Consider the following 13,638-nt stretch of genomic DNA (forward strand, 5'->3'; position numbering starts at 1 on the left):
GAATTATTGTCATGCGGGGCACCACTGTATTTCCCTTTCCCACCTTTTCTAACTGCTCTTCCCTTATTCCCTGTAGCAATCACCCTACTTTGGCTTTGTAAGAATATGCTTAAGAATTATTCCTGAAACAATTTGTAATCAATAAACCTGTTTCTGTTTAAAAGTTCAGTACTGAATGGACCTCAGTATTTCATAGGAAAATATAGGTTGATAAAGAGATCAACTAGTGGCAGCGTGTTAAAGAGTGTGTTGGGATACCATTGTGAGCTCTGTGTTTGGTGAAACAAACGGGCTATGGGGTAAGCGTCACACTCCCATCCCCCTCAGAATCTGGGACAGTTCTTCCTCTTCCATCCCCTGGAGGGACTCTGAGGTTTCCTCGGGAGGCATCGTGAGCTCATAGTCCCCTTCTTTCTCTTCCTCCTTTGTGAGAATGGACGGCGTTCCAGCGAGCAGTGATACTGTCTCACCTCCTGGCTCACACGAATTCTAATTTCTCTCAGTAAAAACTTGTCCAATCTTGAGATGTCTCTGCCTATTATTCAAGTCTATATGCTCACGTGCTAACCCAAGCCACCATATTAATGGCTTTGTTTTGCATGTTATGCTGTTTAATTTGAAATAGCTAGCTGATAATAAAATTAATCAAAAGGTAAGGAATCTCTTTTACCCTTGTGTCCAGCAGTCAGGACCAAGCTTAGATTTTCTTTGTTGTCAGTCAAGGAGGCCTCATGCCACTGTGGTTAATGTGCAGTACTGTGGTCAAGACTGCTCGTGACCTAGGTTTTATCCGACCAGCTCCAGGTAGCTGACTCAAGGTTCACTCAGCCTTCCAAGCTTCCGAGGTCAGTAAATTGAGTACCCAGCTTGCTGAGGAGGCAATGTGTAGCCTGCATAATTAAAGTACTGTATATACCACCCAAAGAGTGATTTAAGCATTATGGGGTGATTTAAAAGGAGCACATTTGCTTTGCTTTAAGTCTGGTGAATGAGCCCTTGAGTTCTTTGTGCCTTTGAGTTTTAGCCCCGTAACTTTTGGGGTTCAAGTTCTCATCCATTCTTTTTTTGCTTTGGCTTTCTTGGCAATTTTTGTATCCCACCTCTAAAAAGAAAACAGGGATCTCATTCCCTGCATCTTATTGTTGTATTTTCTCAGAGAAGTCAAGTTACTTTATCAAAGGATTCATTACCAGCTGTGGCCTATTGAGCTGCCAAGACAGGTTTCATACAGGCAGGGATTGTAGTTAGACTTGCAATGTATCTGAGATAGTCTGTTGTCCCAATGGAAATTGTCAGCTCTGGACAGTGGAGATCAGGGGGGAAAATATTGGGGGCCAGTTACCAGCTACTAATCTCTCAACTGTCTCTTAAAGTGAAGAAGCTGTTGTAACCTGTTAACTAAAATTGTACTGGCACTACGGTCCCAAAGTACAGTTTCACCTTCGTTCAGCTTCTCTAGAGTCTAAAGTAACAAAGAATCCAATACAGTGGGGTCTTGACTTAAGAACGGCTCGAGTTAAGAACATTTTGACTTAAGAACCACTCTCATAGGAAAATATTGACTTGACTTAAGTACTTAGATTTGAGTTAAGAACTAAAAAAAACCACGTGGGAGGCAGTGCAAAATTTGAACTTTCAGTTAACTGTTGGCCAGTGAAAAGGGTGCCTGTCTGCTTCCTCACTCCTCCCAGCGTTTAGAGAGTGGATTGGGAGACAGTCTTCGGACTGCCTGGTACTGGACTGCCTGGACTGTATTTTCCCTGCCTTCCCTGAACCTTTCTTGACCTAAGGAAAAAAGAAACAAAATATCCCCCTCTAGTGGTCGAAGGCAGAATAGCAGCTTCCCATTAGTTTCTATGGACGTTAAAGAGCAGATACGGATCAAATGGTTTTCAATGCATTCCTATGGGAAATGCAGATTTGACCTGAGAACTTTTTGACTTGAGAACCGCCTTCCAATACGGATTAAGTTCTCAAGTCAAGACCCCACTGTATTTAGCTATTTCAAACCTTTATTTTAGATATTTTAGTTGGGTTTTTTCCCCAGAACTCCTTGCTGCTTGATCTGAACACCCCATTTTAAAATTAGGAACTAAAGGGTCAGACGGATTGATATGCTTAGTCCATATTTGGAAAAGGTTTTCCTTTAAGTAGTGAAAGACATAATAGTGTATGCTTTCCTCCCTCTTTATAGACTGATGTGAGTTCTGAAATGGAAACTAATAATTAGGATTATCAGTACTGAACCCTAAGAAAGATTGTTTTAAAAAGACTTAGGCTATAAGCTTGATGCTTCTTAATAAAATAATTTCAGCAATCACCAGAAGGTATGGGGGGGGGGAAGAAAAGTGCTTATTTCCTGCATGTTTCAAAGTGCTGTGGTTGGTCATTAAAAGGTAGTTATGGGCTTAATCTATTAGTGTGATTATTGAGGCATGAAGAAAACCTGTTGTACTATGGAAATCATGGTAAATATGCATTTCTAATTTGACCCTGAGAAAGCTGTAGGTCATTCTGTACCCATAGTATTTTTTTGTGAACTGTGCAATATGTATGTTGTTAGTTCCTATCATTTGACAATGTTTGTGTAATGCTGCCTTAATTGCTTGCCACCTTTATCATTTGTACTTTTTCCAATCAGGGCTCCTGAAGAGACAATATGCTTATTATAAATCACTTGCAAAAACTCAGCAAAACCAATTTGGTGTGCCCTCATTGGTTTTTATGACCTGTGCACATTGTATTCTCTGGTGGTTTAGCACATCTGCCCTCCTCTTCATTTTGCAGTCTGAAAAGTCTTTTAAGCAAGGAATTGTAATAGCTGCAAGTGTAGCATGATTTTTGCCTAGCAATGGAGACAAAAATCCTGTCTCTCTGAAGTATTGATTTGTTCCCTTTATTACTTTGTTAATTTATTTATTCTTGAAGTGGAGAATTAACTGCTTGCTGACAATAGCTTCTACATAGTAGAGGGCTAGACATGCACTGATGCAAAGACTTCTGTTGTGGAGAAGTAAGGTGGTGGGCCCCTCTATTAGGCAAACAAAACAAGTTTTACAAGTGGAAAATCTTGAAGACTGCTGAGGAAGATATTATGAGAAGGGAACTAGAGAAAGTATATTGCCAGTGCCAGCCCAAGACATTTGGCTATATGGTAGAGACCAAATACTGTGAGTCTCTTTTCTGCAATAGCAATTTGGTAGGTTGTTTTGCTTTGCTTTGTTTTTGGAGAGGAGCTCTCTTTTTTTGTATTTCAGGTCTAAATAAAAGCTGGCAGAGAGCCTTTAAAAAGGATTTAACTGTCCATTCATTTTTATGAGCCATTAAAAATGTTGGTGTTCTTTAATGAATACTCAGTTATGGGCCCTAGTCATTTGCTTTCTCATCCCTTTTAAGTTATTTTTGTGCTGAGGGGAGGCACAAGCCCATAAATGTCTCTTCTAATAGACTTGTGTTGTACAGGCAAGGAAGTATTTGTCCTTCTATGAATATGATGTATTTATAGTCATAATTAACATCAGTTACTTATCTACATCCTGCTTGATTTTTACATGACTAAAAGCAAAACATCAGTTGCTTGAAGAGGGGTTAATTGTTGTTAGAATATATCACAAGGAAATAAGACTTGGTCACTCATTGCAAGTAATCTCTGTGCTATAAGACAAAACATTATTGTGTTATTCCCAGGGATAAAAGGGATACTGGTGGAACTGTTTCAAGCCACAGAAACTGAATCTGTAAAAATCCTAACAAGAGTATGCCAACAAATACGGAAAAGAAAACAATTACCCACAGGCTGGAAATTAATCTCTCATCTTTGCATTTTGCATTCATGCTGTTCATAGCTTTTTGGGTCTTCTGAAAAGGAATCTAGCAATAAAGGTTGGACTCTGAGGAAGGCTTTTGTATTTTAAGATATGCAACACAAACATGAAGCTTATTAATGCATTGATTTTTGAAATTAATGGCATAAAGGGGAATGCTGTTTGTTGATTTTTTAAAAAAATTCCTCCAAATTTTAGTAGAGTGGGGAGCCAGTAGTGGGTTGCAGGGGTCAGACAGGCCCATAACAATTATTGGAATTGCCTATTCTTTGTCTATATTGGAGGTAGGATGAAGAAGACAAATAGGGGAATCTCATTTGAAGCACTGTGTGAGCTAGATCATGGAAACCAGATACAGATAAGAAAATTACCAAACTAGGCATGGAGAGAAACGCCATTGCCCATAGCAGAGGTGGGAAACTCCAGCTATTTGGATTCTTCCTTCCATCTAATGCAGCTGGCAAGGCCAATAAGGTTGTGGAGGCTGTTAGTCCTGTATCTGGAAATCCATGGACCAACGCCCAACTCATGTCAACCAGGCCTCAGTGAAATGAGTGGGGTAGCTGATATTGTGCAAATGACATTGACCTGCATGCAACCCATCACACTTTAAAGAGGGCCTCCTTGCAGAAATGCAGCTCTGAATGACTAAAATATGCCTCTAGAGGCAACTATACTTTTTTTCTGCCTATACTGAGGAGCCCTGCTTGCCTAGCCAAATGTCTGAAGTACCATCACTATTCTTCCAAGTTTTCTCTCACTATTTTGCCTCTCCATGCCTTTAAGCTACCTTTTCTTCCCCAGTTCACACCTGCTTTCTCTTTTGGACCTGTATGTGCTGTGTGTGAATGCAAGTGACATTTTTTCATCCTGTGGCGTTGCTAGCCCAGAGACAGCATTTTTAACACCTGGATAAGTCTGTTTTAATAAATTTAATTATGACAGTTACCTAACCAATTCTTCCACCTCACTGAGAGTATCTACGTCATCTAGTAACACAAGAGACACACACTTTCTGTTTACAATTACGTGCATTAAGAGCTCTGCTGTAGATGCTCTGCTGTAGCTTTTAAGAAAAGCATCCCCTATAAGAGTGTAGACCTCAAAATTGGGTGGGTGATTTGCATAATTCTCATAACTGTATAGTGTTTTCTGTGATCGACACATCAATATAGAGACAATGTACATATTTGCAGCATATCCATCCTTATCTTCCCTGATGACTTATCCTGTTTTCTTGGATGAGTCAAGATTAGAGATGGAGACAAATTTAAAAATGAATCACCTAATTTGTTCAAGAATCACTAATTTGTAGATTAGTATTTGTATGAATAAATACCCAATGAACATGAATAAATGAATGTTTAGCTACTTTTTAATTTGCTTGGCTATAAAACAGGCCCCCTGGCACCTAGAGACACCAAAATTGCAGGAAAGCTTTCTTTGACTGCTCTACAATCCTTCCAAGTTTGGTGAAGATTGGGGTTCAGACATCTTGAGTTATACAACCACAAAGAGGCCCCCCAGGCATCTAGAGACACAAAATCATAGAGCAGTATCTACTGACTCTCCTCTACAATCCCACCAAGTCTGGTGAAGATTGGGTTTCCCCAAGCCAATTTGGTGTCTCTAGGTGCTGGGGGGGGGGGGGTCACCTTGCAGGTTTTTAAAATCAAAATCAAATTGACGATCAATTCATCGATTCGTTAGGAAAAAATTCTAATTTGTGATTCATCAACCTTGATGAAACACAAATCAAAAGAATCACATTTTTTCTGATTTGTGTCCATCTCTACTCAAGATAAAGGAGACTGAAGTAACTGTCATTTAACAGTGAAATTACAACTTGCTTCATACCACATATTTATACAATGTGAATTTTTTTACAGAGAATTTTAAAGAAAAATTACTAGCTTTTTTAAAAAAAAGGATATCCTTGTTTGCTCGTGCTAATTTGTATAGTGTGTGTGTAAGAAACTGTAATGGTGTGTCTTTGCTTTTATGGAAAAGTATCTGATCTTCAAGGCAAAACAGCTCCTGCTATTTCTCCATAATTTCTTTTCTAGTTAAGTATTTACTTGTCTAATCAAAGAATTCAACACATACGTGTATCTTCCTTATATACTGCAGCTCCAGGTAATAACACAGAACTTGAGCAATAGCCTGAACAAATAGAAGGGTTTAGCGGGTGTGAACAGTCTGCGTGACATTCACACATTATTCAACAGGATATCACTGCCAGCATGGTGTACAGCTATCAGAAACTAATGTGAACTTTAGTCATTAATTTCAAAAGTATCAGGAATGTTCCCTGGCTTTACAAATGGCCACATTGTCTTGCTTTATACAGTACACTGTTATTTGGTTTTAAAAGATCCTCAGCCTATGATACATGTGTGAGTGGTGGATCCTGCTGCATTTTACACACTCAGCATGGGACAGTAGACATTGTTGCATATATCCCCAGTGTTCTGAGGTTTCTATCATATTTTTAATTACATACTAGTTACTTTGGAGTCTGCCCTGGAGTCGTCTTCATCCTCAGCCCTTTATCCCTCAGGCAGGGGGAAACTCAAGAAGGAAATTAGAGACGAGAGTCCACCAAACATCCAAAGCAGGTTTGCTTTTTTCTTCTTCTCTGCCACCATCCCCAATTTTATTAAAAAACTCTTAGATCAGGATCAACAAGCAAAACACACAAAAAGTATTCATTAGGTATCCAAGTGGTAAGGATTTGGGATTCAGAACCTCTGTTTCCCTCTGTATTACTAAATCACTCTAAGGCAAGGGAAGATTTTGTTTATTTTCTTTTAAAAAGAACCAACGAACAAAGCAAAAGAACAGAGATTAAAATGCAAACTCATAGAAAATACAACAAGCCACAGATCAGGCTTAGGCAACAAACTTTTACTTAAAAAAATAAGATTCAGGCTGTGCTGAATGTTTCTACTCTAGAGTAAAGCCCTGCAGCAGAAAGTGTGCAAAGGCTGGTTACCTTTTGTCCTTTCAACTCCGCTTATTTCCTCCTCCACACTACCCTAACATGTTTCTTTTATGGATCAAGTCAAATTCATCGCCCTTGTAGATTTCCACAGACCACATGGCCTTGACATGCTCTACACACTGTGAGGTCATTGGATCCCCAGTCAAAGGGCCAGGTGGAGCTCCCCATTTTGATTTGGCCAAAAAGCCCACTCAATTGATCCTTCCCTTTTCTCCATGTACACCCCAGTGAGAGAATGTACATTAGAGGCAGCAGTGGGATTCCTCAGAATGCAATTGCCCTTCCAGTTATGAAAGCAAATACAGTGTAATGTAGACAAGAATCCCACCCCAATAAAAACCAGGATCTGGGAATGGGTCTCCCAAAACCTATGGTGAGCCTCCATGGGCTATGCTAAGCCTGGGGTCTGGAGATTTCCTTTCCCAGACCCAGAATGTATGTGTTTCTATATGAAGCTTTCATGGAGGGGGGGATGACAATCTCTGGCAATCATTGAATTTTATCAGGTTTCATTCAGGTTTCCCATAGCTACTGTACTTTTTAAAATGAGATCATGTATGACACGAGATAAGACTTTGGAGATCTGGGTTCAAATCATTGCTGCGGAACCTCCCTGAAGGGCGGCAGCAATAAACCACTCTCTAAACATTCTTGAAAACCGCTATTAGGAATGCCAAAAGCTGGAAGCAGCTTGGCAGCACCTCACACCATTGCTTTGGTGGTGGGAATCAGTTGGGGGGAGAAATTCCTACACAGCGCCTTTTCATTAATGGGCCGAACGGAATGACGAGCTAGAAATGTTACACCGAAATGCTTCTGTGGGACATTTTAGGGCGCCGCTGAGCACCCGAACTGCAAGCCTGCGCGCCCTGGCGTGGCGTGACGTCGGTGCGTCTCCCCCCCCCCCCCAAACTCTCCGAGGTTTCATGCTGGGCAAAGCTGCAGAAGAGACCTTGCGGCGTTCCTGCGCCGAGGAGGGGCAGAGGGGACCCGGCTTGCCATGGCGCGGTTGCCTGGCCCGCTTCGGCCACGGGTCTCTCTCTCTCTCGGGTCTGCCTGGCTGAGAGCCGGCCTTCCCCTTCTCCCTCCTTCGGGGCCCTCCGGCTCCGCCGAGGAGGACGCCCGCGCCGCTGCTGAGGGGGCCGCCTGAGAGCCTTCAGCGAGAAGCGGGCTCAGCCGGTTGCGGTCGCCGCTCGAGCGGGGCCAACGCGTGGGGGCTCAGGCGGACCCGGGCAGCTTCGGCTTCGATGTCGGCAGCCGCTCCGCCCCGCCTTCCCAGCGCGAGCCCCCCGCCCCCGCCCCGCTTCCAGCTGGGCCCGTTCCAGATGCTGAAGACCTTAAAGGACCTCTCCTGCTGCCTGCAAGACCTTGCCTTCCCGGGAGACTTGCTCTCGCTCTTTTGCTGCGGCGGCGGCGGCGGCTGCCCCTGCCCCGGCTGCTGCGGCTGCTGTTGCGGCTGCGGCCAAATCCCTTTCCTTGACTTGTTTTGCAGGCTGCGGCGGCGGCAGCAGCAGCGGCTGCAGCAGATGGAAAATTCCGCGCCAGAAAAATTAACCTGAGCAAACCGGCAGACCTTTATAATTTTTTTTTGTTTTTTGGGGGGGGCTTTCGCTTGGCGGTGAGAGGGGGGTCCCTCTCACACCAAGGGGAAATGCCATGTGAAGGTCAGGATCCCCCTATAGATGCACCTCTTCCAGATGTACATATTTGTTTTTTCCGGCAAGTTCTCCTTTCGCTCCCTCCTCGTCTGCGGACTTCGACAGAGACTTCTCCTCCTTCCATCCCCCGGAGAGGGAAAAACACTCAACTTCACCAAGGTAACCGAAGAGGACCGTCCTCCCGGTCTCCACCAGGCGCTTTTCTTTCTCGCAGCCGGCTGCCGACTGGCTTTTGGATTCCCTCAGCCGCGGAGCTCCGGTGGCCTCTTTCTTTGCTGCCCCGGTTTCGTCGTCCTCCCCGGGTTTTATGACGATCGTGGTGGGAGTTTTCCCGCTTTCCCCCTCCCTTTTGGCAGGAAACACACCCCCCCCTGACCTTTGCGCGCTCTCGGGTCCGCCGGCCCCGCTGCAGCCGGACAGGGGGCAGCCGGAGCCGGCTTGACTCCCCCCCCCCCCGCGTCTTCGCCACCGGAGCGCCTCGTCGCCTCCCTCCTCCTCCCCCCCCCCCGCGTCCCTCCTTGCATGGCGCTCCGCAGCAGCCTCGATCTCGCCGGGATGAGAAGGACGGGGGAGGCTGGGGGCGTTCAGACGACCTGCCGCAGTCTCCTTAGGGACGGGGCTCTTGGGCGAAAGATGGTACCTCTGCCGCTAGCGAGTCCCGGCCGCGTCCTCCTCCCCCCCTCCCTCGCCGCCGCCGCCTCCCCACGTGCGCCTCCCTCGGTCTCCTCGCGTGTCGTTGCTGTTCTTGCTCTTCTCCTCCCCGCAGGCGGAGACGCGCCTCGGTGCTGCGAGATCCTCGGCGAGGGGAGAGCGGCGCTCGGCCCGCCCGGTGAGCGCCCTCCGCCCCGCCGCCGCCGCCGCTTATGCAACACATCATCGAAAACCACCCGGACATGGCCACGGCGTTGCTGGCGGGCGAGAAACTCAAGGAGCTGATCCTGCCCGGGCAGCAGGACGAGAAGGCGGGCTCGCTGGCGGCGCTGCTCTTGCAGCTCAAGCTCGAGCTGCCCTTCGACCGCGTGGTGACCATCGGCACCGTCCTGATCCCCATCCTCCTGGTCACGCTGGTCTTCACCAAGAACTTTGCCGGTAAGGTCACCTGTTGGCGCGCGCCGCCCCCGGTCTCCCCCCCCCGCGCGCGCCCGGCAGGCAAGAATCCGGCAGAGAAAGAGCTGCCCCTCATCCCCCCCCCCAGGCCCGAGCAGGAGCTCCTTGGCATCCAGCTGTTGTAAACCAAGGAGCCTTGCCAGAAAAGAGGGGGCGGGTGGGGGCATTACAACCCTCTTCCTCTGCTTAGGGTAGGGAGAGAAATAGGATGGCAGTGCCTTCTTGTCACTGCCAATACAAAAGGCGTTTCATTGGCAGGACATTTATTTTATTTATCTATTCTAACGCACGGAATTCTTCCATCTGATAGAGGAGAAATGTGTTGCCCATGGTGAGAACGAAGCAAAGAAGAGAAAAGGAGCAGATGCCAAGGAAGGGCAAAAGGCCTTAATAATAGGGTGTAGCATTGCAGAGTTCGGCTTGTGTCAATTCTCGCCCTGCCATGACTTTGTTAGGGGGCATTAGCATATTAGACCATAATCTCAGTCTTGGTCCCCTGTCTGTATTATATCAGGATAATCATGCTGGTCTTCTCATGGGGGCGATATGGTGAGACAGGACGGATCAACCAATGGCCCTCCAAATCTTTATGGACCACAGTTCCTGTTGTCTCTCACCTCTGGGTATGCTGGCTAGGCTAGAGCTGATTAGCTATGGCAGCTATGGACGTTGGACTAAAGCTGCATTTGAAGGACTACAAATTACCCACCTTTAGCTGTAAGGATTACAGCAAAGTGCTTCAAAGAGTTTCAAGTACTGCATATGCTGTATTTTTTGGCATGTCCTGAAGGGCATTTAAGGATAAGGAGAGCAACAGCAGAGCCTGTGAATGGAGTGTCAAACGACAGTGTTTAAGGGGAAGGCGCACTGCTAGCATGGTGTCTCTTGGACAAGTGGATTAAAGGACAGTCCTGTGTCACTGGGAGGTCAGTGGCCTTTGCTGTTAACTTGACCCATAGTCTAGGGTAGTGGGTGTGCATAAAGTGGAGTAGTACTTTGCGTGATTGTGCTTGGGTGTTATTCTAGATCACTTTTCATGAGGCAGGGAATTAGTGTAGAACATGCCGTCTCTAGACTCCACCTCCCAAACGCTTCTTTCCACTCAGAGTTTGGGGATGACGTGCCCTTCCCAGAGGTTGTTGGACTGCAGATCCCATCAGCCCCTTCCAATCTGATCAATGGCAAGGCATGATGGAAGTAGGTACATTAACGTTTGGTAGACTAAAGATCCCCAGCCTCCATCTGCTACACCACTGCTACGCTGCCCTCAAATGCAGGTTTATCTTCTCAGTAAGAATTAGGCCTTTGTTTTCAATGTTTGTTCTCCCCCCCCCCCCCCCACTAGCCTATTATTTTCTTGTGATGAAGTGCAGGTATCATTATCTCTTTTTCAAGGCTATTACAGTTTCTCATTAGTGAAACCTTTCATTGTGCTGTTTTTAAAATTGGCATGTCACAGATTCATCTTGTACTGTATATCTAAAGGTGTTTCAGTTTCTGAAGGTGGTGGGTGTGGGGAAAATTTATGCTGTTATGCTGTTACAATGTATATGTCTGTGGCAGTAGCAAATGTATATCTATGACAATGGCAGGCCTCATGCTAAAACTGCAAGTCACTAGTTTCCAGTAAGGATGATCATTAACCTGCTGTCTATTGTCTCTGGGTAATGTAGTTAAAGTGTCTACCTGAGGAATGTTTACATTGGCTGTGTATTTGAAGTTAGCTGTGTCTGTTTACTATTAACTGTCTGCTTACCAGCCTGTCTGTTTACCAACCATTCTGTTTACTGACGCCTTTGTATTCAAGGAAATTAGCTGTCTCTGTTTAGCAGCACTCTGGTTACTCTGTTGTGTATTCAAGGAAATTAGTTACCTCTGTATTGATTAACTTGTTCAAAGGTAGGGGATACAATAAACTGAGGGGAGGCCGGATCGAGAAGAAAGAACTGACACTGAACAGGTGCCTCACGGCAGGCTGTTCTGTATTCATCCGGATCCCACCCTGAAAACCACACTCGAGTGTCCCGTCTTTTCCTTTCTCCTTGCTGGTTGAGGAGAAAGATCCTTGCCCTGAGGCTTCATCTGCAAGATCCCTACTTCCTCTCATCTTGCAGATCCCAACAAATGGTGCCCTCTCTGAGGTAATTCACCTATCGTCCTACTCATCACGCCCGGTGTGGAAGGGCTACAGCGTGCGCATGCATCCTCTGGATCCCGATGAGTAGGACTGAGGTCAACTTTCGACAATTCGCACTCATCTCGCCTGGCACAGGCCCCAAGACGCGTCAATCATCCGCAAGGATCCCTCGGGTGAGTGGAATTTGTCAAGTAAGACACCTACACTTCTAAGAAATATGGGGACTTCATTATCAAGTCTTCAGGAACAATTTGTAGTGTGTACTTGCCTCCAAGACACACGTAACATCTTTTTCGATCCAGAATTCGAGGCTAATCTGATTAAACAACTCCCTCAAATTCTGCCTCCACTCCCTTCAGCCTCTTTGGCTTGCCTGGAGCAGCATGAGAACATCTCCTGGGAAACCCAGGATGAAGCACTGGCACCTCAGGCAACTGAGATTGATAACCATCCTTCAATGGATACAACAGGTGCTTGTTCAGAAACCTGTCCAGAATCTGGCTGTGTAATTCCCACCCCTCTTGTCATTGAGGGAGCAGCAGAAGCACAGAGAGATGTGCCAGCTGTTTCTGCTAGTTGTGAACTGCCCCCATCTCAAGGCATTCAAAAAATGCAACTCAGTCTTAAAGACACTGAGACAGAGGCTCTCTCAGACTTCTCATCCGTCCAATGGCTTGTCTCTAACGACTGCAAGGCCTTGATAAAAGATTCCTTTCCACCAGCAGAAGGACTCACTTGCCTTCCAGAATGGCATGATTTAGCATTTAAGCGTGCAGAAATTAATGCTGGTGCATCCCTTGATGGTTCTCTAATGTTTATGGGAGGAGCTGCATTTTCTACTGCTGTTCAGCAAGGCATCATGACAACAGCTTTAACTCAAGCAGCAGAAGTATCTATAAACGCATTCCAATCAGCAAATCAAACTGCATGCCTGACTCCCTTGCTTGCTGGTCTGAAAGAAGCAGCAGCTACCTCAGTGACTCCGCCGATTCAGCCAAAGTTGCATTATGTCCCAGCGAATTGGGACCCAGGCCCAGATTTCTTTGATATCATAGACTGGGGGTACAAAAGCAGCTTTACAAGCATTAGATGCATCATATAAGGAAGGGGAGGAAGAAGAGAATCTAAGGGGGGTAACTGTTACACACCAACATGAAGCTTGTTTTGAACTGCTTTTTCCATGTGCTAATCCTGTTTGGATGAAAAATCTTACTCAGCCGGACATGGCAGTTATACAGATCACCAAAGAATGCCTCCCACCTGGACAGTAGAGAGACTAATGCTGCATATTGGGGTGGGAGGAGGCGAACCAGAAAGTTTTCCCCCATCACCTTCCAATTTGGAGAAAGCATTGTTTACACTCAAGCCACTTGTAAGGATCCAAATGATGTCCTGCACACTCTAGGTTCCATGTTCTTAGAACTACAAAAACTATTACACCTTCCATTGCTGAGTTTCCTACGTAACTGAGCATATGGGACTTCATACAAGCCTGCATTCCTGTCTCTGCCTTCCAGGAGTAACAGTGTCACATCCCTGAGAAAATGTTTGTTGCAAATGCTGTAAATTGTCAAAAATGTTTGTTTTTCTTTCTGCAGGATAAGAGTGCATGACATGTGTTTCCTCTGTTAGCCAGATCTTAAAGTATTGAATTTTAGAGAAGCAATTCTTAGTTTTATACTCAGAATTAACTGCAGTTTTAGCCTTTGAGCTTTTCTCTAATGCTGAATTTAATTTTGTTGTAGACACTGTATGTTTATTCTTTTACATGTCACAGTTTTCCTTGAAAATTATTTTCTAATGTAATATGAAAACTTTGTCTGTTTATCCCTGAGACAGAGAAGCATATTATTCCCTACAAGTAGGCCCCACAGTAGGCAATTTTGTACACTGTGATGCTAATCCATC

At 45.3% G+C, this 13,638-nt stretch overlaps 1 protein-coding gene across 5 annotated transcripts in view; it reads left to right on the forward strand.

Moving 5' to 3' along the window:
- The first annotated feature begins 8,312 nt into the window (after positions 1 to 8,312).
- PANX2 (pannexin 2) overlaps positions 8,313 to 13,638 on the forward strand; it is a 41,083-nt gene continuing 35,757 nt past the window's right edge. For 2 of the 5 annotated variants that reach the window (XM_020812883.3, XM_020812884.3), the window contains exons 1-2: positions 8,313 to 8,645; positions 9,253 to 9,575. In XM_020812883.3, the coding sequence (XP_020668542.3) occupies positions 8,511 to 8,645; positions 9,253 to 9,575 (458 nt within the window). In that variant the 5' untranslated portion in view covers positions 8,313 to 8,510. Of the gene's footprint in view, positions 8,646 to 9,200; positions 9,576 to 13,638 lie in introns of those variants that run through there. The other 3 variants (XM_073000597.2, XM_020812886.3, XM_020812887.3) reach the window with 3 other exon arrangements.

The sequence above is a fragment of the Pogona vitticeps genome, chromosome 5 (genome assembly GCF_051106095.1).
Source record: "Pogona vitticeps strain Pit_001003342236 chromosome 5, PviZW2.1, whole genome shotgun sequence".
Lineage (NCBI taxonomy): Eukaryota > Metazoa > Chordata > Lepidosauria > Squamata > Agamidae > Pogona > Pogona vitticeps.